Here is a 27659-nt window from a genome sequence, read left to right as displayed (position 1 = left end):
TGCCCAAGAACTATCCCTTCAGGAACCATGAAATGGCATTTCTCCCAATTCAAGACCAGATTAGTTTCTTGGCATCTTTTTAAGACAAGAGTTAAATGATGCAAGTAGGTATCAAATGAATTGCCAAAGACAGAAAAATCATACATGAAGACTTCTAAAAATTTTTCTACCATGTCAGAAAATATAGAAAGCATACACCTTTGAAAGGTAGCAGGGGCATTGCATAGCCCAAAGGGCATCCTTCTATAAGCAAAGACTCCGAATGGACATGTGAAGGATGTCTTCTCTTGATCCTTGGGATCCACCACTATTTGATTGTACCCAGAGTACCCATCCAAGAAGCAATAGTAAGCATTGTCAGCCAATCTTTCCAGCATCTGATCAATGAAGGGGAGAGGGAAGTGATCTTTCCTTGTGGCATCATTCAGTCTTCTATAGTCAATGCACATTCTCCACCCTATCTCTGTCCTTGTGGGAATGAGTTCATTCTTCTCATTAAAGATGACAATCATGCCACCTTTCTTTGGCACCACTTGAACTGGGCTTACTCAAGAGCTGTCAGAGATTGGGTATATGATTCCAGCATTTCACAGCTTCTTCACTTCTTTTTGAACCACCTCCTTCATAGTTGGGTTAAGCCTTCTTTGGAGTTGTACCACAGGCCTTGAGTCCTCTTCTAGCAAGATTTTGTGCATACAAATTGCAGGACTTATACCTGTGATGTCATCAATTGTCCATCCTAAAGCTGTTTTGTGATTCTTCAACACCTCAATCAGTTTGGCTTTATCTTGTGTGCTCAATGATGAATTGATGATTACTAGAAGGCTATCTTCTTCACCAAGATATGCATATTTGAGATGAGGAGTGAGGGGCTTGAACTCTTGCTTTGGCACCTCCTCTTTCTTGTCTTCAAAAGAGATTTCAATCACTTATTCTTCTGAGACATCTTGTTCTACCTCTATTTCCTCTTCTTGTTCCTCCTAGCCGTTGTCTTCAAGTATCTCTTCCTCCAATTCTTCTATCATTTCCACCCTCATATGCTTTTCCTTCTCAGGGGATATTGCATGGCCTTAAAAGACATTGATGATCATTTGTTCATTGTGCACCCTGTGGGTCATCTCTCCTTTCTCCACATCAATGATAGCTCTTGCTGTTGCTAGGAAAGGTCTACCCAAGATAATTGAATTGTGTCCTTCTTCTTCCATGTCCAAAATGACGAAATCGGCAGGGAAGATAAATTCTCCCACCTTCACTAATAAGTTCTCCACAACCCCATTGGGTATTTTGAGTGATATATCTGCAATTTGAAGTGACATTCTGGTGGGTTTGACTTCCTCTATTGCAAGCTTTTTCATTAGTGAGAGAGGCAATAAATTGATGCTAGCACCTAAGTCACAGAGCGCTTTTTCCAAGGTCATATTGCCTATGGTGCATGATATGATGAAACTCCCAGGATCTTTGAGCTTTGGTGGGAGACTGATAAACCCCATTTGTAGGGTTTATCTTGTAATTGATTTAGGGAATTTTATAACCTTTTACCCACATTTATCCAATAAAATAGCATGGTTTTGTAAATTCACCTTTAATTGTGCTTAAGAGTGAAAACATGCTTTTTAGACCCTTAATTGTTTAATTTTTGTTCACCTTGATTCCATTAGATGCCTTGATATGTTTGTTAAGTGATTTCAGATTTAGGAGGCAAAGATTGGATCAAGGGAATGAAGGAAAAGCATGTAAAAATGGAGAACTCATGAAGAAATGAAGGAATCGCAAAAGCTATCAAGCCGACCTCTTCGCACTTAAACGACCATAACTTGAGCTACAAAGATCCAAATAATGCGGTTTCTATTGTGTTGGAAAGCTAACATCCCGGGCTTCGAAATGATAAAAGATTTACCATAGTTGTGTTCGCGCATAGGGGCGCGCACGCGCACGGTGCGCGGACGCACCGATGGTGGCACATGCTTCACTTAATGCAACCCGTGGCCAGCGATTTTAGAAGCCTTGTGGGCCCAATCCAACTCATTTATGATGCTATTTAAACCAAGGATTGAAGAGGAATCAATAGACTTTACATACTTTTGATCATTAGTTTAGTTTAGGTTAGTTTTAGAGATAGAAGCTCTCACTTCTCTCTAGGATTAGCATTAGGATTAGGATTAGTTCTTAGATCTAGGTTTTCATTCATGCTTCCCTCTACTTTTGCTTCTTAATTCTTTGTTGTTCCAATCATCTTCTTTTATTCTTTTGTTGTAATTTCTTTTATGTTGCTTTTATACTTTGTTGTAGATCTACTCTTGTTCCTTTTCTTCTCTTTCAATTCAATTAGAGGTAATTCATAATAATTGTGTTTTCTTTGATTGTTGTTATTAATTCCTTGCAATGAGTAGTTGTTAGATTTTATTCTTGTTATCAATTTACTTTGCTTTCCTTTTGTGCCTTCCAAGTATTTGATAAAATGCTTGGTTGGATTTTAGTGTAGATTTTGTTCCTCTTGGCTATGGTAGAGTAATTAGTGACGCTTGAGTTATCTAATTCCCTTGTTGATTGATAATTAGAAGTTGCTAATTGATTTGGATACCACTAAAGCTAGTCTTTCCCTTGGGAGTTGGCTAGGACTTGTGGAATCAAGTTGATTCATCCACTTGACTTTCCTCCATAGTTAGAGATTAACTAAGTGGTAGCAATGGGTAATTGTGGTCACAATTGAGGAGGATAACTAGGATAGGACTTCTAATTCTCACAACCTTGCCAAGAGCTTTCTAGTTGTTGGTTTATTTTCATTGCCATTTACTTTTCATGCCTCGTATCCCAAAAACCCCAAAACATAATCCATAACCAATAACAAGGACACTCTATTGTAATTCCTAGGGAGAACGACCCGAGGTTCAGTACTTTGGTTTATAAATTTAGGGGTTTGTACTAGTGACAAACAAATTTTTGTATGAAAGGATTATTGTTGGTTTAGAAACTATACATACAACGAGAACTCAATTGTGAAATTCTAGACCACACAAAAGTCCTTTCATCAAAATGGCGTCGTTGCCGGGGAGTTGCAATGGTGTTATGTTATTGGTTATTGTATATATGCGAATATTGTAAATAGCTTTGCTATTTGTAGGATTTTGTTTCGTTATTTCTAGTTAGCTTTTGTTTCTTATTTTCTCTTGCTGCTATCATGAATTCTCACTTTGGCTATGAGTTTGGTTCTAATTGTGTTGTAGGAAAGGTAAACTTCAATGATGACACTCATTATGGATGGAACCAACAAAGATGGAAGGAGTCTCAAGGAATTGATCACTCCTATTGGCAATAACCTCCGGATGCGTATCGGTATAATTTCCATCCTAATGCATGTGAATTCAACGGCTATGGTGAATCCTTTTATGATAATCAATTACCACCATCATATGCCTGTGACTCTTATCCTTAACACGAACCTCAACCATTCTCACAAGCCTCTCATTACCAAACACCTTCCTATGATCTATACCCATCACATGACCAATCACCCATACCATATCCTTATGACCATTATGAGCAAGAACCTTTAGAGCCACCACAACCCTATCAAGATTACCACCAAGAACCACCTCAATGCACACCATCTCCATACCCTTACTTTGAAGAATCATCTTCCTACTATGAACCCTCTCTCCAAAATAATGAACCCTCTTATCCATCCCAAGCCCCAATAGGTGATTCTCTCACCTTGCTACTTCAAGGCCAAGCGGATATGCAAAGGAACACCTTAGAGTTTGTGACCAATTTGACTAAGGTAGTGCATACTTTAGCCTACCAATGCTTGCATACTCAAGGTGCTTCCGTGGCCACATGTGAAAAATCAAAGGAGGAGCAAAGCATGAAAGAGAGATTGGAAAATCCGGTGGAGAAGAAGGAAGAGTCGAATTTTGTGTTGGAACAATTGGAGGAGCCTATGGTTAGTAAAGAAAAGGAAGAAGTGGTTGAAGATTTAGGAGATGTTGAAAGTCCAAGGGAACGTAGCATCATGGAGCACTATTCCAAGAAGTTTGATATTGATGTTGATGAGGGTGCGCAACCTCCAAGGCATATCATAGTTGGAGACTTGGAAGAGGCTTATCAAGAGATGGATTCAATCATGGATGAATTTCTCTCTACAATGGAATCCTCTCCCATTGGAGATGAAGTTAAAATTAGAGAAGAACGTGCACAACCTTCCATATCTTTGGTGAGCAATGGGAAAGAGAGTGAATCGGAAGAAAGCTACCAAAGGTTGAATTGGTGTACATCGAAATTGAAGAATATAAAGAGGTTGATCAAGAGATGAATTCATTCATCGATGAATTCCTATCCAAATTGAATCACCTCTCATTAGGCAAGAAATTGAAGTTCTTGAAGACAACACCAAGCCAAGTGATAAAGGGGAAAAGGTTGAAATCGAAAAAGCTTGCGAAGAGGTGGAAACAACTAAAGAAGAGCCTAAAGAAGTAGACCTCGCATTGTCTAAGTGTGGGGAGGTCTCCCTCCCCAAGTCACCATCCAACACAACATTCAAGTGGGTAAAATTCTTATCCCTAAGATTTACTTTCTCGCTTGAATAGGGTTTGATTGAAAATGATGGTCAACTTAGAGCTCTTTGTGGAGTTAAAAGTAGAAGAAAGTTGTGTAGTAGTTGGAAACATCACTCTAAGTTCATGATGGTTGCATGCTCAAAGTTGTATAGTAATGATTGGTGGAGAACCAAATTGCATGAGTCTAGGAAGTTGTTTGGTGACTTACATGAGAATTCTAGAGTCATGCCACCCGGATGGACTAATAATGATCAACTTCAAGACGGGTGTGAAAATAAAGTGTGGGATCCCGGATAGCACAAGGAGAATTAACTTTGGAAGCCTATGGTTTGTGAAGAACTCCATCAAGGCTTGGAGTTATTATCTTTAAAGAATAAAGTTTATTGGAGATTCAAGAATTGGTGGATGTTCCAAGATGAATTTAAGCACAAGCCACCTTGATGAGGAGCTCCCCATAAGTCCAACTTCAAGACAATAAATAAAAGTGCTAGGTGGGAGACACCCCACCATGGTAAACTCTTTCCATTCTCTTGTATATATACTTAATAAGTGATTTGAGTTGCCATTATAGCTAGTTTTCTTCTTTTCTATACTCTTATACATTTTGTTTTGATTGATAGGTTGTTGTAGTGAGTTTTGATTAGTTTAGAGTGTTGTTAAAGTAGGTTACTTGAAGTACAAGTTTTGTTTGTTTTGTCTTTGAAAATTTTTTCAAAAACTTAAAGATTTTTGTTAAATTTGATTTTTGGTTGCTTTAGGATGTTTATAGGTTAGGAGAGTGTTAAATTCTGTGTTTATGCTTCTAAAAAAAAAATCAATCCACGCTTAAGCACGCATGGCGCGTACGCGCGGATTGCACTGCATGGCTCCTGGTACATTTTCCAGAGAGTTGTGCTAATTCTGCGCAAACATTAAGCTCCTAGCACAACCTAATGTGCGCGTATGCGCACTGCACACATGCGCGCTGATGGCATAATCCGCAATGCGCGCGCCCGCGCACATGCCGCGTACGCGCCCATGATCCCAACTGCGCAAGGTACGCTTAAGCACGCATGGCGCTTATGCGCAGATTTGCACCCTGTTTTTCTCCTTTCTCCTTTCTTCTTCTTTCTTCTTTTCTTCTTCTTTCTTTCTACTTTTCTTCTTCCTCTCTTGAAAAAAATTTTTTTAAATAAAATAAAATTTAAAAAAAACTAAAAAAAAATATAAATAAATAAAAAATTTAAATAAATAAATAAATAAATAAATAAAATACTAAAAAAAAATTATTTTCTTCCATTTTCTTTTATTGCAATTGCTTACTTTCATTCATTGCATTTTAATTTTGTTTTTATAGCTTATTATAATTTTCTTTTTTTTAAGTTTCTTGTTTTAATAATGGTGTTGAATTTTCCTAGTCTATTGTTGAGAATTTCTTGCAATATTTTGGTGCTTCTTGACTTGTTTGATATTATTGGGTGATGAAACTTCTAAATCAATGCTTCATCTTGTATGACTCTTGTATCTTTATGCATTGATTTGACCTCATATTGTAGCTACCATGTAGTGAGAACCTTACCCTTATTTGGCATTAGCCCCCGCCTATCATAACTAGAAAATGGATTAATACAGACAGATTTATAGACGGATTTGGTCTTTATTACAGACGAATTTTTGGTTACCGACAAAATTACCGACGGATTTTGTCCCTCTGTAAAAGCTCCGTTGGAAATTATTTACCGATGGATTTTTACCAGTTACCGACGGATTTTTCCTCCGTAAATTCTCCATCCATTTCCTAAAGTCGACGAACTTTCCGACGGATTTTCCGACGAATTTTCTGTCTGTAATTACAGACGGATTTTCCGTCTGTAATTACAGACGGATTTTTCGACGAATTATCCATCTGTAATTACAGACAGATTTTCTGACAGATTTTTCGTCTGTAATTTGAACTTTGGAGAATCATCTTACACTCTAATTACAGACAGAAAATCCGTCTGTAAATCCGTCTGTAAGGTAAAATAGATTTTTTTTTATTTTTCTATTGCAAAATAAATACTTTAAATTTGTTTTCTAAATTTACTCCATCAAACACACTGTAAATTGAAAAAAAAAACCAAAAATCACATAGATAAACATAATATTCATTACATAATACCTATAAAATGGATGTTATTTTTCAACACCATTATCCAATATCTCACTGTCTCAATAAAAAGATACCGCAAAATTTCTTTTAAACTACAACAAAGAAGGGCAGGACTTTCAGCCTAAGTTTTAAAACTATTTCCTCATGCTCTCTTTAAAGTTTAAACTCTCCAATCTAATATGAGTTACATGATTCTTCACTACATGGTAGACTCCAATCTAATCTATTGCCACATCGATTTGCTCCTCACTGTTCACAATAGCTGAATCACCAGTACCCTTTCTGCGCTTGTGTGGCTGATTCAAATCATTGTCCTTGATCTCCTCTAGGACATTCTCACCTGAATCACAATGCTTTGAAACTTCTGTCCCATCATCATCATTCACAGTCTCTATATTTTCATTATTTTTGTCATTGGACACTTCAGAACTCTCTTCTATCTCAGCCTCGCGGAGGAGGGTTTCTATCGCGCTCATCATGTGTCTGTTAACCTATTGCAAAGGCCAGAAACAGCATAAATACAATCGCAAGATCACATATAAACTGTAAAATGCATATTTATGAATGCTCCTCTTTAGAAGATTTATTTCTAAATGTGAACACCACCTAATTAAACTTGCCAACTCTCCATTGAATCTCATTTCAAAGAAGGCATAAGATTTTTCAATGACTTTGGGTTAACAGAAAATAGAACAAATTAAGGGTTGGATTTGAAGTTATCCACATTTGGTGTCAAATACAAGAAGCAAAAATAGATAGTCAATGGCAATAACATCCACCTTCCTAATTAAAATAGTTTGGGAGTAAAACCAAATTCAAGCTTTCCCAAATACCATCACCAACAATATGCTCAGACAATTAGAAAGAGACATGATGTACTACCTCTGGGTTCTGAAGAAATTCAGCTATGTCAATTGAACATGAAGGGCATTTCATAACATTCTTCTGTGCTCGCAAGGTGCGCCCACCTTCGCTTCTCCTCTTTCTGATAAAGATTTTTCCAGAAAAGGTTGTGGTCACATGGAGTTGTCACAGGGACGCTCAACACCTTGCGACACAAGAGGCAAGCAAACTCTGCAAAATTGATGAAGCAAGAAGCAAAATTATATCAACTTAAGAATCTCATACATAGTAATAACTGTAAAGGCATCAAATCAAAGTGGTTTAAGAGGTGGTTAAAGTCTTTATAGGAAAGTCCAAGGCAATATGTACCTTTCATAATCCTATCTCTCTATCAAATTAATTAATTACAAGGATTTCCTAGTATCTTACTTGTATTCCTTTCTTACGCCAGCATTTCTCTATTCTATAAACTTCATCATACCTCACTCCGAATTGGGGTGCATAAGCAGATCGTTTTTCCTCGTGGGACCTGACAAAGATTGAGAACAACATGAACAAGGCAAAAATATTTACACAGAAGCACGAGACTCGGAGGAAAGGCACGACTATGATAATCCAAAAATATGAGCAAGCACGAGAATCAACTAAAAAGTTAAAACGGACTAAACCATTCACATTCACATAGTACGTCAACACAAAATAGAAGAAAACTTTGGGAAAAGAAATAAAAGCCAAGGCAATGAAATAAATTGATTTTATTGCATATAAGCAGAAACAGATTTGGAACAATAAAGAAGCAATGTGGATATCTTCTGGCAAAGGCGTGCATAGATTTGGTCAATCAATTACATATATTTTGCTTTATATCTTCATCACAATCGCTGACATTGAAATTGATATCTACATCAATGCCACGGAACATGATCACAGCTCTATCATATGCCCTGAAAATTAAATCAAACTTACACACTAAAATTCAAATCCATGAAATATTTTTCATTAGCCAAAAAGAAAAAAAAAAGAACCGATAACAAAATTACCTAGCTACAGCATGTGCTGTGTCAAATCCACCTATTCTTCAATCGCTGAGAGTGGGGTCACAGGGTGCATCTTCCAATTCAAGGTGGATAGAATTAGAAGCTCCATTCTCTGAATGGTCTTTGACTCAAACACATATTTTGCATCTTCAACCTGATGATGATTCATGATCAAATAATTACATTATTAGAAACGTCATTATGAGTTTTCTGATATAAAGGAGAAAAAAACACGTACTTGAAGGTCCAAGAGAAGAGGCACTTGATTTTCTTCAACTTTAGCAGCCAAAGAGATGCAAGTGACAGAGGAAATCTCATTTAGAACAACTGAATTGTTAAAGAAAATAAAAGAGGCATTGGAAAGCTTATTACCTGATCGAAGTCCTTGTTTATACATTTTAGCATATGATCTGAGGGGTTTTGAAGAGCAGGACAAGGAATGTTCTTATGATAGTATTATAGAAATGATGGGCATTCAAAATATGAACTAGTTAGTTAGTTGGTTCTTAGTTGTATATTAACCTGAATTGCAGCAGAAGCAGGTCCAATGTAAACTGTTTTGCCAGCAGAGAACAAACAGAGACTATCAAAGAATTGAAAAACTTCAGTACTAGGCTGATGGATTGATGCAATAACTGTCCTTTGAATGGCATCTTTATGATCAAGGAATTTAATTCTTTTCATGACATAGTAAAGGCAGTAGTGTCAAGTCAGTTGGGGAGATCACTATAGCATAGTTTTTCCCATGAAAGACAATAGCAGCTAATCTTTGTAGTTGCTTCCTTAATATACACCACCATAGAAATTCTGTTATAAATCAATATTTCATGTAGTTATCATTGTGAGAAAACTAATCTCTATAGAATTTGTAACAAAAAACATGTAGTATCTTCAAAGCAGAAAATTAGTATCAGTACCAAGAAAGATAAGAACATGTAGATTTAAGAGCAAACCATCCTGTGGAGTCACGACTCTTATAGTTCTTTATGGTATCCTACAGTTCAAGGGCTTCTAACACAAACTTCGTATATTCATTAAGTAAAAAGAAAAGAATAACAATGATATTTAGCACTTGAAGAGAATTTTATATATAGAACCTCTTATATAGAACCTCATATCAATTTGCAATAAATTAATTAATTACTGAATAGTAATATAGTTCAATACATTTATCATTCAAATTGGGGCACTGCATTATATTTGCACATATGAAACAAAAGTTCAGAGACAGAACCATAAAAATAAAAATCCTTCAAATGCATTTAACAACAATGATATTTAGCACTAAGTGGGGAGAGGAAGCTTCTTATACCCCTAATACATAGGTTATTTCATTTAAATCCATGTCAGCACCAAACACACAATCATGTTTCACTACAAGGAAATCAGAAAATCTATCAAAATTGCAGCCAGAGCATAGGTAAAAATGCTCAGAAGCTAAAATAAATAATGCAACATATATCATTCAAGAGTCCACAAAAAACTAAATTTCGTCTTTTTTTCACTATTATTTTGTACTCTAAATTATTATAAAAAGCAATTCAGCAAAGAACTAATGTAACTATTCAGCAGAGAACTCTAAATTTAAAAAACTTGATAAAAAGCAATTCAGCAGATTCAGACAAGAACAGGAAGGAGGAGCCAAAATCAATAGTCATAAGTCATAACAAGAACTAGAAGGAACAAGAACATGCAAATTCCAGATAAAAAATCTTAGCAATTCAAATATATAGTTCATAAACAAACTTCATTCTATACCACAATCATAGATATTTTTATGTTTCAGATTTCACAAATTACAGGAACATACAAAATTCATACCTTAGAATTTAGAAACTCAGTTCTCTGCAGCAACAACAGCTGATTTGCAAACATAAGAGCTCTCCTGGATCGTATTCTTTGATTTTCAACTTCAAGCAAAATAGGGAAAGGACAGGGTTAGTGCTACGGCTAGGGCTAGGGATAATGAAATCAAAACAGAGTCACAATGGAAGGGTTAGGGTTAGGGATGAGAAGGAGGCGAAGGCCTACCTGAACTAACGGTGATGAGAAGAGACGATGACAAACCTCTGGCGAGGAGAGAAGAAGCAGCGATGAGATCGGCAGCAGAGGGAGCTTGTAAGACAAGAGCACGACGAAGAGAGCTCGTGCAACAATGGTGATGAAGGGAGCAAACGCGATGAGAGCGGTGGTGGAGGGAGCTTGTGCGACGCGAGCAGCGGCGGTGGCGCGACAGCGGAGGACGTCAAATCTTCGATGGAGAGAGAGAAGCCATGGCAGTAATCCAAGGAAAACATAAAAAAAAGTGAAATGAGGGATTGAGAGTAACATTAACCAATCCTTTATTTTAATATTTCTGAGGGATTATTTTAAATTACAGACAGATTTTCTGTTTGTACTAATTTTATAAAATCACAATATTCTGTTTATTTAATTACAGACGGATTTTTTGTCTGTAACTATTTTTCACAAAAATAAATTAATTTTTCCGACAGAATTATTGACGGATTTTTTTTCTGTCTGTAATTTATACTAATTCATTTTTTTTGTTTTCCGACAAAAAATCCCTCTGGAATTCCGTTTGTATTTTCGTGGGGTAAAATCCGTCGGAAATATCCGTCTGTAATAACTAGTTTTATATATTCTCTTTGCTTTGATATCTTTATTATAGGCTTAATTTTCTTTCTTTTTTCTCTTCCTTTAGGTTGGCCTCCAAGAAGGAGAAAAAGGAAAAGTTTCGAAATGGGGCAACAAACAAGTCATCCGCACAACCTTTTGAAGAAGCTCATCAATTGTAGCAACCCATCCACCTTGCTCTTCTTTGCATGCACCGAGGACGGTGCAATCTTCAAGTGTGGGGAGGTCGTCCGACCGATCTCCATGGGTAACAATTTTCTTTTCTAACACCAATTCTTAGCTCTCTTAGTTTGCATGATAGTTAGAATTTGTACATATTTTTATCACTTCTTTTTATGCTAGGACTACTTGGTTAGAGTGATGATTTCTTTTCCAAGGAATTGTGTTTTCAGGGCAACCTACCAATTTGACAAGTTTTATTGAACTTGCTTGAAAGAATTTATTTTGGAACATGGTTTTTGAGCCAAGACCACAAGCAAGTGAGTTTTGAGCCTAATTCTGTGGTTACATTTTACAACCACTTATTTTTCCTTCTTGTGTGAAATTGTTCTCTTCCTATGATTGTGATCTTTGATTTGTTTAATTCTATATGTCCGTTATTCCTTGTATTAATGCATGTATATGATTGAGGCCATTATTTCATTAGCTCACTTACCCAAATAGCCTTACCTTTTATCTCCCATTGTTAGCTACTTTGAGCCTATGATTAACCCACTTGTTGTAAATTTAGCACATTACAAGCCTTAAAGTGGAAAATAATAAATGTCCTTATTTGGATCTTTGATTAGCTTAGGCTAGAGTGTGTGTCATTTAAGTGTGGAAAATCTTGGGACATTGGGTGAATAAAAGGGTAGTTTTGTATTTTTGTTACAAATATTGGGAATTGGGTACATGCTCATGTGTTAATTAAAATGTATAGACCTTATGCATTGATGTTCTTGTATATAGTTTGAAAGAAAGAAAAAAAAATGAGAAAAACAAAAGAAAAAGAACAAGAAACAAAAATAAGAGTATGGAAAAGAAAATAAAAAAAATAGAAAAAGAAAGAAAAAGAAAAAAAAAGAAAAGAAATAAAAAGGGGACAAAATGCCCCAAAGTAAAGTCAATAAGAGTCAATGCATATGTGTTGTCATCAAGAAAATAAAATGCATGAGTATGTTGAAAAAGAAAGTGAGAAAAATGGGTAGTTAGGTTAGTTTTCAATTGTATAGGATGTCATAGGCTAGGTGGGAAGTCTAAGCTTATCAAAGATTCAAATTTCAAGCTCACTTAACCATATATGCATCCTACCTTGACCCTAGCCCCATTACAACCAATGAAAAGACCTCATGATACTTGTATGCATGCATGAAATAAATGTCAATTGTTAGAAGAAAAACAAATATTGGAAAGCATGATTAGGAGAGAATTGAGAGAATCAACCCTAAACACTTGAGCGAATAGAGTGCAAACACATCCGGTGAGGGTTGATGCTCAACTACATGTTTTCACCTATAATCATCATTTTTCATGCAAGTTTGTAAAAATATTTAATAACTCAATTCAATTGTGGATTAGACTTGCTAGTCCTTAGCCCTTGTGCGTATATGCTTCTTGGGAATTGATGTATTTTGACCAAGTAATTGCATTCATATAGATAGTTGCATATAGGTAGATTGCATTTAGTTAGACTTCATTGAATAAATATTGATACCCCTTGTTTCTCTCTTGGTTTAAGCATGAGGACATGCTTGGTTTAAGTGTGGGGAGGTTGATAAACCCCATTTGTAGGGTTTATCCTGTGCCTGATTTAGGGGATTTTATAACCTTTTACCCACATTTATCCAACGAAATAGCATGGTTTTGTAAATTCTCCTTTAATTGTGCTTAAGAGTGAAAACATACTTTTTAGACCCTTAATTGTTTAATTTTAATTCACCTTGATTCCATTAGATGCCTTGATATGTTTGTTAAGTGATTTCAGATTTAGGAGGCAAAGATTGGATCAAGGGAATGAAGGAAAAGCATGTAAATATGGAGAACTCATGAAGAAATGAAGGAATCGCAAAAGCTGTCAAGCCGACCTCTTCGAACTTAAACGACCATAACTTGAGCTACAGAGGTCCAAATGATGCGGTTCTAGTTGCGTTGGAAAGCTAACATCCGGGGCTTCGAAATGATCTAAGATTTGCCATAGTTGCATTCGCACATAGGGGCGTGCACGCGCACAGTGCACGGACGCGCCGATGGTGGCACATGCTTTACATAATGCAACCCGTGGCCAGCGATTTTAGAAGCCTTGTGGGCCCAATCCAACTCATTTCTGATGCTATTTAAGCCAAGGATTGAAGGGGAATCAATAGACTTTACATACTTTTGATCATTAGTTTAGTTTAGGTTTGTTTTAGAGAGAGAAGCTCTCACTTCTCTCTAGGATTAGCATTAGGATTAGGATTAGTTCTTAGATCTAGGTTTTCATTCATGCTTCCCTCTACTTTTGCTTCTTAATTCTTTGTTGTTGAAATCATCTTCCTCTATTATTTTGTTGTAATTTCTTTTGTGTTTCTTTTATACTTTGTTGTAGATCTACTCTTGTTCCTTTTCTTCTCTTTTAATTCAATTAGAGGTAATTCATAATAATTGTATTTCCTTTGATTGTTGTTATTAATTCCTTGCAATGAGTAGTTGTTAGATTTTATTCTTGTTATCAATTTACTTTGCTTTCCTTTTGTGCCTTCTAAGTGTTTGATAAAATTCTTGGTTGGATTTTAGTGTAGATTTTGTTCCTCTTGGCTATGGTAGAGTAATTAGTGACGCTTGAGTTATCTAATTCCCTTGTTGATTGATAATTAGAAGTTGCTAATTGATTTGGATACCACTAAAGCTAGTCTTTCCCTTGGGAGTTGGCTAGGACTTGTAGAATCAAGTTGATTCATCCACTTGACTTTCCTCCATAGTTAGAGGTTAACTAAGTGGTAGCAATGGGTAATTGTGGTCACAATTGAGGAGGATAACTAGGATAGGACTTCTAATTCTCACAACCTTGCCAAGAGCTTTCTAGTTGTTAGTTTATTTTCATTTCCATTTACTTTTCATGCATCGTATCCCAAAAACCCCAAAACATACTCCATAACCAATAACAAGGACACTCTATTGCAATTCCTAGGGAGAACGACCCGAGGTTCAATACTTCGGTTTATAAATTTAGGGGTTTGTACTAGTGACAAATAAATTTTTGTATGAAAAGATTATTGTTGGTTTAGAAACTATACTTACAACGAGAACTCAATTGTGAAATTCTAGACCACACAAAAGTCAAGTGGACCACACAAAATTTAGGGGTTTGTACTTTTACTTGATGAGAACTGGATTTTGCTCCCACTTAGTTAACCCTTACTAAATAAAGGAAAGTCAAGTGGACCAATCAATTTGATCCTCAAGTCCTAGTCAACTCCTATGGAAAGACTAGCTTTAGAGCGATCCAAATCAATCAGCAATTCTCAATTTTCAATCAACTGCTGAGTCTGATAACTCAAGTGTTACCAATTACTTAACCAAAGCAAAAACAGAGAAAATCTACTCGAATAAAAATGCCTTTAGATTGGAAGCAGCAATAGCATAAATAAAAGAAAGAAATCTTAAATCTGAAATACCTCAAATTATATTAAATAAAGAAATCAAATTAAACATAGGAATCCATAAACCAATTTGAGAAAATAAATAAACTAAAGTAATAAAATAAATAAAAGTAGAAGAGAACATAAATTAAAGGAACATTGAACCTCGAATGAAGAAAACGAAGGAATCCTAATTCTAAAATGTAAGAGAAATCCTAATCCTAAATCCTAGGAGAGAGGAGAGAGCCTCTCTCTCTAGAAACTACATCTAAAACATAAAATTGTGAATATGAAAGTATGATTGATGAATGAGTGGATTCCCCCACTTTATAGCCTCTAATCTGTGTTTTCTGGGCCAAAAATTGGGCCAGAAACAGCCCAAAAATCGTTGGTTGCGAAATCTGCCACGCTGGTTTTTTGTCACTGCGATGCATCCGCGTTAATAACACGTTCGCGTCACTTATAGTCTAGGAAACAGTAGAAAATTATATATCATTTCGAAGCCCTGGATGTTAGCTTTCCAACGCAATTGGAACCGCATCATTTGGACCTCTGTAGCTCAAGTTATGACCGTTTGAGTGCAAAGCGGTCAGGCTGGACAGCTTTGCAGTTCCTTCAGCTTCTTGTATTCCTTCCACTTTTGCATGCTTCCTTTCCATCCTTTAAGCAATTCCTGCCCTATAAACCCTGAAATCGCTTAACACACATATCAAGACATCGATTGGTAAAGGAGAATTAAAATTTGGTAATTTAAAGGCTTGGGAAGCAAGTTTCCAATTATAAAACAAAATCAAGAAGGAAATTGTAAAACCATGCATTTTGTATGGATAAGTGTATGAAAGATTGATAAAATCCACTCAATTGAGCATAAGATAAACCGTAAAATAGTGGTTTATCAACCTCCCCACACTTAAACATTAGCATGTCCTCATGCTAAGTTCAAGAGAAGTTATAAAGGAGTGAATATGAATGGTAGAATGTATGAAATGCAAACTATCTGTATGAATGCAGCTAAATGCAAAATGCTTTTACCTACTTGGTGAAAAGTAGACAAATCTTTTAAGAACAAATATGAACTGGATTTCACTAATTCAAATCACAAAATAAAGTAAAAGTAAATTTGCATAAGAAAATAGCTCATGAAAGCCGGGAACAAAGAATCGAGCATCGAACCCTCACCAGAAGTGTATACACTCTAATCACTCAAGTGTTTAAGGTTCGATCTCTCAATTCTCTACTAACTTTGCTTTCTAAGGCTTTCTCTTCATCTAACAATCAACAAAAATTTAATGCACAGATACACATATCAAGAGGTCTTTTAAGGGTTGTAATGGGGTTAGGTCAAGGTAGGATTGTATTTGGCCAAGTGGGCTAAAATCTGAATCCTTAATTAACATAAACTTTCCACCTAACTTTAGACAATCCATGTAATCGTAATACAACATCTAACTATCCATTAACCATGTTTTCCACATATTCATGCATTCGAATTTGAGTACAAATCATATGCATTGCTATCATTTACTTTTGGGTATTTTGTCCTCTTTTATTTATTTGCTCTTTTTCTTTTTTTTTTTCTCATTTTTTTTAATTTTTTTTCTTACTAAATTTTTTTTCTTTTGTTTTTCTCAAGGCATATGATTAAGGTATTGAATGCATGAACATATTCTCAACATTCTTTCACATTTTCAGAAAATTCTAACATACTCAATTCTTAATTCATGAGCACTCTCACTAGTCTAAGCTAACCAAGGATTCAAATTAAGGACATTATTATTTTCTGATTAGAGTTAATGATGTGCTAAAGTAAAGAACAAAGGGGTATAATAGGTTCAAAATTGGTTTGCATGGGATAATGAAAGGTAAGGCCATATGGGTATGTAAGCTCAGTGAAACAAAGGCCTCAATCATATAAGTGCATGCATACATCAAACCATGGAAATATAGAATCAAACAAGACAAAGATCACAATTTTAGAGAGAAAAACACACACCAAATAAATAAAATATTGGTTGATAAGATGTAACCAATCAAATAGGCTCAAAATCTCACAGGTTTTGTGTGTTCGAGCTCAAAACCATGTTCCAGTATAATATTTCTTCAAACAAGTGTATCAAAAATTTTAAATCAAATTAGTGAAATGTTATAAAAAGTTTCTTGAAAAAGAAAATATCACTTTAACCAAGTGGTAAAATATGCACAAAATCAAACAAATATGCAATCAAACATGCCAATGCAACAATGAACAAACAAAGAAAATAAAATATTGGTGTTGAGAAGAAGGTAACTAACCCACGGAAGTCGGTATTGACCTCCCCACACTTAAAGATTGCACCGTCCTCGGTGCATGCTGAGATGTGCAGGTGGACGGGTGGTTATAACTGATTCTTTTCTCCAAAGATTGTGTAGATGGACTTGTCTGTCGCCCCATATAGAAGTTCTTTTCCTTTCCTTTTCCGGTGGCTATCCTGAAAGAAGAGGAAAAAGAAGAAGAGTAACCCAAGAATAAAGATAGAAAACAAATAAAATATGAGTGGGTTATGCCAAATAATAAGAGTCTCAATTACATGGTAGCTACAACATGCAGTGAGAAAATAGTAGAAGCACATGGCATATCAATAGTGCAAAAGTTGCAACAAAGAGGAAGACAGTGTGGGTAATACAAGATAGTAGAAGTGCATATCAATAAAAATGGAAAGCAAGTATCATAAAAGAATAGCATTGACTGAAATAAAATCACCCAATCAGAACAGAACAAGTCATGAAGCGCCAGAGTGATGCGAGAAAAGATGTAATAGTTGAATAAGAAAATTTAACACCAATGGAAAAATAATAAATTTAGAAAAGAAAATAAAAATATGCACAAAATTAAAGTGCAATGAATGAAAGTATGCAGATAAATTAAGTAAAATAGAATGAAAGTGAAAAGAAGGACGGGAAGTTAAAGACATGAAGAAAAAGAAAGTAAGAAAGAATGAAGAAAGAAGTAAGAATGTAAAAACGGGGCGCGACGCGTACGTGTCCATCACGCGGACGTGCGTAAACGGAACTAGCCATGCGACGCGTAAGCGTCGCCCACGCGTATGCGTGGCTGGCCATAAAGGGAACATGACGTGTACGTGTCCCTGACACGTACGCGTGGGTGATTTTGTGCCTTGGGCACAGTGCCCGTATCAGGCCAGCACAACTTTCGGCCTAACACCTCTTTACGCCGATTTGTAGGGTGACGCGTACGCGTGGAAGGCTGATTTTGCAATTGACGTGGACGTGTCAAGGACGCGTTCGCGTGAACGCGTTGGTGCCTAAGGCATGCCTGTAGCCACGCTCCCATGTGACTTTCTGTTCAATTATCTTTTCTTCCGAATGCACGTAGGACCATAGGGAAACACCTTGAGTATCGTGAAGGGTCCTGACCATCGAGACTTAAGTTTCCCAAGGAAGAACTTGAGTCTCGAGTTGTACAGCAGCACCTTTTGTCCTTCAGTGAACTCCCTTCTTGCTATCTTTTGATCATGCCACCTTTTTGTGTCCTCTTTGTAGATTTTTGCATTCTCATATGCTTGATTTCTAAATTCCTCCAGCTCATTTAGCTGCATTGATCATCTTTCTCCAGCAGCTTGCTTATCATAGTTTAGCATTTTTAGAGCCCAAAACTCTCTATGCTCAAGCTCAACTGGTAAGTGACAAGCCTTGCCATATACTAGTTGGTATGGGGACATTCCAATTGGTGTCTTGTAGGCTGTCCTGTAGGCCCATAATGCATCATCCAGCTTCTTAGACCAATCCTTTCCTGAGCTTCCAATAGTTTTTTCAAGAATTCTTTTGAGTTCTCTGTTTAAAATCTCAGCTTGCCCATTGGTCTGTGGATGGTACGGAGTTGCCACCTTTTGCTTGACACCATACCTGAGAAGGAGTGTCTCAAGTTGTTTGTTGCAGAAGTGTGTCCCTCCATCACTAATGAGGGCTCTAGGAACTCCAAATCTGCTGAAGATATTCCTTCTTAAGAAGCTTATCACAACCTTGTCATTTTTTGCAGTGGCTATGGCTTCTACCCATCTTGAGACATAATCAACAGCCACCAATACGTAACTATTTGAGTAGGAGGTTGGCAAGGGTCCCATAAAGTCAATTCCCCATACATCAAATAGTTCAAGCTCTAGTATGAATTACTGTGGAATCTCATTTCTTTTGGTTAGATTACCAGCTCTTTGGCACTCATAACATCTTGACACCAATTCTTTAGCATCCTTGAACATTGTTGGCCAGTAAAATCCAGATTGAAGCACTCTTGCTGCTGTTCTTTCTCCACTGAAGTGGCCTCCATATGTGGATTCATGGCACTGCCACAGCACTTCCTAACCTTCTTTATGGGAGACACACCTTCTCAAGATTCCATCAGCACACTGCTTGAACAAATAGGGGTCATCCCAGATGTAGTGTTTGACATCCTTGATTAGCTTTTTCCTCATGTGTTTGTTGATATTGGTTGGTAGTTCCCCAATAGCCTTGAAGTTAGCTATGTCTGCAAACCAAGGGGCTACCTGGATCATCATCAACTGCTCATCAGGAAAGCTTTCATTTACTGCAACTTGGTGTGTCTCTTCTTCTTTTTGTGGAATCCTTGAGAGGTGGTCAGCTACCTTATTCTCTGCTCCGCTCCTATCTTCAATCTCAATGTCAAATTCTTGTAGTAGCAGAATCCATCTTATTAATCTAGGCTTAGATTTTTATTTGGTAAGCAAGTATTTGAGTGCTGTATGATCAGTGAATACAATTACTTTAGAGCCAATAAGATATGATCTAAATTTATCAAAAGCAAAGACTATGGCTAAAAGTTCTTTCTCTGTTGTGGTGTAGTTCCTTTGATTCTCATTAAGGACATTCCTAGCATAGTAAATAACATGTACTAGCTTGTCTTTCCTCTTTCCTTGAACGGCACCAACAGCAAAATCAGATGCATCACACATTAATTCAAAAGAAAGATTCCAGCTAGGTGGTGCTATAATAGGTGCAGAGGAGAGTCTCTTCTTAAGCTCATCAAAGGCTACCATGCACTCTCTATCAAAAACAAAGGGAGTATTTGAGACAAGTAGGTTGCTAAGTGGTTTTGCAATCTTTGAAAAGTCCTTGATGAACCTTCTATAGAACCCAGCATGTCCCAAAAAGCTTCTGATTGCCTTGACATTGCAAGGTGGAGGTAGTTTCTCAATTACTTCCACCTTTGCCTTGTCTACTTCTATGCTATTTTTTGAAATCTTGTGGCCAAGAACCACCCCCTCAGTTACCATAAAATGGCACTTCTCCCAGTTCAAAACCAGGTTGGCTTCTTGGCACCTTTTTAGCACCAGGACAAGATGACATAGGCAATCAGAATATGAGTTTCCACACAGAAAAGTCGTCCATGAATACTTCTATGAACTTCTCAACCATGTCCGAAAAGATGGAGAGCATGCACCTTTGGAATGTTGCAGGTGCATTGCACAATCCAAAGGGCATTCTCTTATAAGCAAAAACACCATATGGACAAGTAAATGAAGTTTTTTCCTGGTCCTTGGGGTTTACAACAATTTGATTGTAGCCCGAATACCCATCTAGGAAGCAATAATACTCATGTCCTGCAAATCTCTCGAGCATCTGATCCATGAAAGGTAAGGGAAAATGATCCTTCCTGGTGTCTTCATTAAGCTACCTATAGTCAATGCACATGCGCCACCCGGTCACCGTTCTTGTAGGTATCAGCTCATTCTTCTCATTTGGTACAATAGTGATCCCTCCCGTCTTTGGGACTACTTGCATCGGGCTTACCCAAGGGCTGTCTGAGATGGGGTAAATCACCCCTGCTTGCCATAACTTCAACACTTATTTTTGAACCACTTCATTCATAGTTGGATTCAGCCTCCTTTGTTGTTGCCTTGAAGGTTTGGCATCTTCCTCAAGTAAGATCTTGTGCATGCACATTGAAGGACTGATCCCTTTTAAATCTACAAGTGTCCAGCCTATGGCATCCTTGTGTTGTCTCAGCACTTGGATAAGCTCCTCCTCTTGCTCCTTACTCAAACTTGAATTTATGATCACTAGGTGGGTGTTGTTGGCACCCAAATATGCATATTTCGAGCTGGGTGGTAAAGTTTTCGGCTCTAGTTTTGGTGCCTTTGCTTCTTTGTTGTCTGTGGTGGTTGGCATGCTTGAATTCTTCATGATTCCTTGTGATAGTTCTCCACTTGAGGCTTGTTGTTCCAGCCCCATAGTTCCTTCATATTGTTCTTCTTCCAAAACCCCTTGAACTATCTGTTTTATGGTGTCTACCATTATGCATTCTCCTACGGACTCCTTGGGGTAACTCATTGCCTTAAAGACGTTGAAGACCATCTTCTCTTCATGCAATCTCAAGACTAGTTCCCCTTTTTTCACATCAATGATGGCTCCAACAGTAGCTAGGAATGGCCTTCGTAGGATGATTGATGTGTTGGCCTCTTCTTCCATGTCTAACATGTAACGACCCAACTTCTAGCATGTCTAGATCATACTAGAAGTCGAATGTTACCAACTTGTTTTTCCTTTTTGTATTATTAATTAATAAATATAAGCCTGTACGTCGTTAAAACCCCGCGAATTTTACAAGTAAATTTTTTTTTAACAAGAATAATTTAGAGTCGCATACCTTCCATATATCAAGGGATAATTAAACATTCACATACATAAGACAAAAGATAACAGAATATGGAACAACACACTATAACATACATCATGTTACAGAAGTGGCTCAGTTATATAAGCATAGAGCTATAGTACAGCACCCCTAAGTCAGTGACTCATATAGTTATACATATATGTACATAAGACGCCCCAGGGCCTGGCCTAACCAAAAGCCCCTAAGCTGGCACCTAGGCTAGCCTAACTCTATGATATGCCTATTCCCTCTAATCATGCTAACAAAAGTGAGGGAGACACTCTAATATACTGAAGTTAGACTAGGCGTCTCAAAAAGTCTCCTCAATCCTGGTCCAGAGTACCTCGCGGAAAATCACCGGGCGAATGGTGATGCTCGCCTGCTAGCGCCTCGCCTGGCTCATCGTCATCGCTGTTAGAGGAGATAACTATGAAGTTAGGATCTTCCTCTGGATCTTCTTCTTCCTCGTCCTCTTCTTCTGCTGGAGTGATAGCAGAGGAACCACTGCTGGCCACAGGAACCATAAAAGGATAGCTACCAAACAAAATACAGTCGGGAGAAGGAGATGGCGCCTCCATGATCTGATCATACTCATGTCCCTGCTGCTCATAAAAGACAGGAGGCTCGATCGGCTCAGGTAAAGGATCAAGCTCGGGTGGCAACACAGGAACACCCCACTCATCAAGGACAAAAGGTGCAGGAGGTGCCTCATGGATACGCTGGACAGGTATAGGCTCATCAGGTAGAGGAGGTTCAGGTGGAGGAGGATAGTGATGAGCGGATAATTTATACGCTTTTTGACATTGTTTTTAGTATGTTTTTAGTAGGATCTAGTTACTTGTAGGGATGTTTTCATTAGTTTTTATGTTAAATTCACATTTCTGGACTTTACTATGAGTTTGTGTGTTTTTCTGTGATTTCAGGTATTTTCTGGCTGAAATTGAGGGACTTGAGCAGAAATCAGATTCAGAGGTTGAAGAAGGACTGCTGATGCTGTTGGATTCTTACCTCCCTGCACTCAAAATAGATTTTCTGGAGCTACAGAACTCGAAATGGCGCGCTTCCAATTGCGTTAGAAAGTAGACATCCAGGGCTTTCCAGCAATATATAATAGTCCATACTTTGGCCAAGAATAGACGACGTAAACTGGCGTTCAATGCCAGCTTTCTACCCAAATCTGGCGTCCAGCACCAGAAAAGGAGCCAAAACCAGAGTTGAACGCCCAAACTGGCACAAAAGCTGGCGTTCAACTCCAAGAAGGACCTCTACACGTGCAACACTTAAGCTCAGCCCAAACACACACCAAGTGGGCCCAGAAAGTGGATTTATGCATCAATTACTTACTCATGTAAACCCTAGTAGCTAGTTTATTATAAATAGGACCTTTTACTATTGTATTAGGTATCTTTTGAATCATCTTTGATCAGTTGTATGCTATCTTAGATCACGTTTGGGGGCTGGCCATCTCGGCCATGCCTGGACCTTTCACTTATATATTCTCAATGGTAGAGTTTCTATACTCCATAGATTAAGGTGTGGAGCTTTGCTGTTCCTCAAAGATTAATGCAAAGTACTACTGTCTTCTATTCAATTCATCTTATTTCGCTTCTAAGATATCTATTCGCACCCAAGAACATGATGAAGGTGATGATTATGTGTGACGCTCATCACCATTCTTCCCTATGAACACGTGCTTAACAAACACTTCCGTTCTACATGAAATAAGCTAGAATGAATATCTCTTAGATCTCCTAACCAGAATCTTCATGGCGTAAGCTAGAATGATGGCGGCATTCAAGAGAATCCGGAAAGTCTAAACCTTGTCTGTGGTATTCCGAGTAGGATTCAATGATTGAATGACTGTGACGAGCTTCAAACTCGCGAGTGCTGGGCGTTAGTGACAGACGCAAAAGGAGGGTGAATCCTATTCCAGCATGATCGAGAACTGACAGATGAGTAGCCGTGCTGTGACAGAGCATGTGAGCATATTTTTCACTTGAGGAGGGGATGTAGCCACTGACAACGGTGATGCCCTTGCATAAAGCCAGCCATGGAAAGGAGTAAGACTGATTGGATGAAGATAGCAGGAAAGCAGAGGTTCAGAGGAACAAAAGCATCTCCATTCGCTTATCTGAAACTCTCACCAATGAATTACATAAGTATCTCTATCCCTATTCTATTATTTAGTATTCGAAAACATCATTATCAATTTATATCTGCCTAACTGAGATTTGCAAGGTGACCATAGCTTGCTTCATACCAACAATCTCCGTGGGATTCGACCCTTACTCACGTAAGGTATTACTTGGACGACCCAGTGCACTTGCTGGTTAGTTGTATCGAAGTTGTGAACCATGGTATTGGCACCAAGTTTTTGGCGCCGTTGCCGGGGATTGTTCGAGTATGGACAACTGACGGTTCATCCTGTTGCTCAGATTAGGTAATTTTCTTTTTGTTTTCTTTTCAAAAATTTTTCAAAAAAAAAAAATCTTTCAAAAATTTCTCATCTGTTTTCGAAAAATATAAAAATGTTTTCAAAAATTTTATTCAAAATTCTTAAGAATGAATTCTAGTGTTTCATGAAGCATGTAAAGCCTGGCTGGCTGTAAAGCCATGTCTAATTCCTTTGGGAATGAGTATGTCAGGCGTGTCATGTCTGAATTACCTGCTGAAGCTTGGCTGGCCATTGGCCATGTCTAGTGTTTTGGACCGGAGCTTTCATTGAAAGCTTGGCTGGCTAGTGAGCCATGTCTAATTCCTGGACTGAAGCTTTAGACTAAGAATGCAAGATTCCTGGAATTTATATTAAAAATTTTGGAATCCTTATTTTTTCTTTTACAAATAATTTTCGAAAAATCCCAAAAAATTAGAAAATCATAAGAATCAAAAATATTTTTGTGTTTCTTGTTTGAGTCTTGAGTCATATCATAAGTTTGGTGTCAATTGCATGTGCATCTTGCATTTTTTGAAAATTTCATGCATTCATAGTGTTCTTCATGATCTTCAAGTTGTTCATGGTAAGTATTCTTGTTTGATCTTGATGATTTTTTGTTTTGTGTTTTTTATTGTTTTTCATATGCATTCTTGAATTCTTAGTGTCTAAGCATTAAAGAATTCTAAGTTTGGTGTCTTGCATGTTTTCTTTGCATTAAAAAAAAATTTTCAAAATTATGTCTATGATGTTCATCTTGACATTCATAGCATTCTTGCATGCATTCATTGTTTTGATCTAAAAATTTCATACATTGCATCTTTTTAGTGTTTTTCTCTTGCATCATAAAAATTCAAAAATAAAAAAAAATTTCTTCCCCTTTTTCTCTCCTCAAATTCGAAAATTTGGATTGACTTTTTCAAAAATTTTTTAAAATCAAGTTGTTTCTTATGAGTCAAATCAAATTTTCAATTTGAAAATCTTATCTTTTTCAAAATCTTTTTCAAAAATCAAATCTTTTTCAAAATTCTTAGTTATTTTCGAAAATTCCAAAAATATTTTTCAAAAATCTTTTTCTTATTTTTATATCAAATTTTCGAAAATAACATAATCAATTAATGTTTTGATTCAAAAATTTGAAGTTTGTTACTTGCTTGTTAAGAAAGATTCAAACTTTAAGTTCTAGAATCATATCTTGTGATTTCTTATGAATCAAGTCATTAATTGTGATTTTAAAAAAAATCAAATCTTTTTTTCAAAAACTAATTTCTATCATATCTTTTCAAAAATAGCTTCTCATCTTATCTTTTTCAAAAATCTAATTTCAAAATATCTTTTCTAACCTCCTAACTTCTTATCTTTTCAAAATTTGTTTCAACTAACTAACTAACTTTTTGTTTGTGTCTTAACTTTTTCAAAACTACCTAACTAACTCTCTCTCCCTCATTTTCGAAAAATATCTTCCCCCTTTTTCAAAATTTCTTTTCAATTTATTAATTATTTTAATTTTTAATTTTTAAATCTTAACTTTCGAAAATTACTAACATTTTTCAAAAACTATTTTCAAAAATCACTAACTCTTTTTCAAAAACTATTTTTGAAAATTCCTTCTCTCTCATCTTATTCTATTTATTTATTCATCTACTAACATCTCATCTCACATCTCTGCCATCCTCACAGTTGTGTTTCTTCCATTATATTACATTCTTTGTCTCCCCCTCTTCTTCTACTCACACAGGGATCCATATATTGTGGTATAAAGGATCCATATTATCATTATTATTATTTTTCTGTGCCCTCTTCTTTGTCATATGAGCAGGAGCAAGGATAAGAACATTCTTGTGGAAGCAGATCCAGAACCTGAAAGGACTCTAAAGAAAAAATTAAGAGAAGCTAAAATACAACAATCCAGAGATAACCTTTCAGAAATTTTCGAACAGGAAGAGGAGATGGCAGCCGAAAATAATAATAACGTAAGGAAGATGCTTGGTGACTTTACTGCACCTAATTTCAATTTACATGGAAGAAGCATCTCCATTCCTGCCATTGGAGCAAACAACTTTGAGCTGAAACCTCAATTAGTTTCTCTGATGCAGCAGAACTGCAAGTTTCATGGACTTCCATCCGAAGATCCTTTTCAGTTCTTAACTGAATTCTTGCAGATATGTGATACTGTTAAGACTAATGGAGTAGATCCTAAAGTCTACAGGCTCATGCTTTTCCCTTTTGCTGTAAGTGACAGAGCTAGATTATGGTTGGATTCTCAACCCAAAGACAGCCTGAACTCTTGGGATAAGCTGGTCACGGCTTTCTTAGCCAAGTACTTTCCTCCTCAAAAGCTGAGCAAGCTTAGAGCTGATGTTCAAACCTTCAGACAGAAAGAAGGTGAATCCCTCTATGAAGCTTGGGAGAGATACAAACAGTTGACCAAAAAGTGTCCTTCTGACATGCTTTCAGAATGGACCATCCTGGATATATTCTATGATGGTTTATCTGAGCTATCAAAGATGTCACTGGACACTTCTGCAGGTGGATCCATTCACCTAAAGAAAACGCCTGCAGAATCTCAAGAACTCATTGATATGGTTGCTAATAACCAGTTCATGTACACTTCTGAAAGGAATCCTGTGAGTAATGGGACGCCTATGAAGAAGGGAGTTCTTGAAGTTGATACTCTGAATGCCATATTGGCTCAGAACCAAATATTGACTCAGTAAGTCAATATGATCTCTCAGAGTCTGCATGGAATGCAAGCTGCATCCAACAGTACTCAAGAGGCTTCTTATGAAGAAGAAGCTTATGATCTTGAGAACCCTGCAATAGCAGAGGTGAATTACTTAGGTGAACCTTATGGAAACACCTATAACTCATCATGGAGAAATCATCCAAATTTCTCATGGAAGGATCAAAGGCCTCAACAAGGCTTTAATAATGGTGGAAGAAACAGGTTTAACAATAATAAACCTTTCCCATCATCCACTCAGCAATAGACAGAGAACTCTGAACAAAATGCTTCTAATTTAACAAATCTAGTCTCTGATCTATCTAAGGCCACTGTGAGTTTTATGAATGAAACAAGGTCTTCCATTAGAAATCTGGAAGCACAAGTGGGCCAGCTGAGTAAAAGGATCACTGAAATCCCTCCTAGTACTCTCCCAAGCAATACAGAAGAGAATCCAAAAGGAGAGTGCAAGGCTATTGACATAAGCATCATGGCCGAACCTACAAGGGGAGTGGAAGACGTGAATCCCAAGGAGGAAGACCTCCTGGGACGTCCAATGACCAATAAGGAGCTTCCCTCTGAGGAACTAAAGGACTCTGAGGCTCATCTAGAGATCATAGAGATTCCATTGAACCTCCTTATGCCATTCATGAGCTCTGATGAGTATTCCTCTTCTGAAGAGAATGAGGATGTTACTGAAGAGCAAACAGCCAAGTTTCTTGGTGCAATCATGAAGCTGAATGCCAAACTATTTGGCATTGATACTTGGGAAGTTGAACTTCCCTTGTTCGTCAATGAACTAAGTGATCTGGATCAACTGACATTGCCTCAGAAGAGACAGGATCCTGGAAAGTTCATAATACCTTGTACTATAGGCACCATGATCTTTAAGGCTCTGTGTGACCTTGGTTCAGGGATAAACCTCATGCCCCTCTCTGTAATAGAGAAACTGGGAATCTATGGGGTGCAAGCTGCTAAAATCTCATTAGAGATGGCAGACAGTTCAAGAAAATAGGCTTATGGACAAGTAGAGGACGTG

The 27659-nt window shown here is 37.1% G+C and overlaps 1 protein-coding gene and 1 non-coding gene across 2 annotated transcripts; both read right to left on the bottom strand.

Moving 5' to 3' along the window:
• Window positions 1-6708: 6708 nt before the first annotated feature.
• Window positions 6709-8449, bottom strand: LOC112721562 (uncharacterized). Its single transcript, XM_025772614.3, has 4 exons — window positions 8377-8449; window positions 8009-8171; window positions 7567-7669; window positions 6709-7175 (listed from the first exon to the last, which is right to left on the bottom strand). Exons 1-4 carry the CDS (start codon window positions 8447-8449, stop codon window positions 6903-6905), a joined length of 612 nt encoding a protein of 203 aa, XP_025628399.2. The 3' UTR covers window positions 6709-6902.
• Window positions 8450-26243: 17794 nt separating this feature from the next.
• LOC112726123 (small nucleolar RNA R71) lies at window positions 26244-26351 on the bottom strand. The gene has a single exon (XR_003165189.1). It is a non-coding gene; the product is annotated as a small nucleolar RNA R71 (small nucleolar RNA).
• Between the last annotated feature and the right edge of the window lie 1308 nt (window positions 26352-27659).

Source organism: Arachis hypogaea, chromosome 11 (assembly GCF_003086295.3).
Source record: "Arachis hypogaea cultivar Tifrunner chromosome 11, arahy.Tifrunner.gnm2.J5K5, whole genome shotgun sequence".
In the NCBI taxonomy this organism is placed as follows: Eukaryota; Viridiplantae; Streptophyta; class Magnoliopsida; order Fabales; family Fabaceae; genus Arachis; species Arachis hypogaea.
The sequence above is the reverse complement of the archived record's forward strand: the minus strand, read 5'-3'. Positions and strand labels throughout refer to the sequence as shown.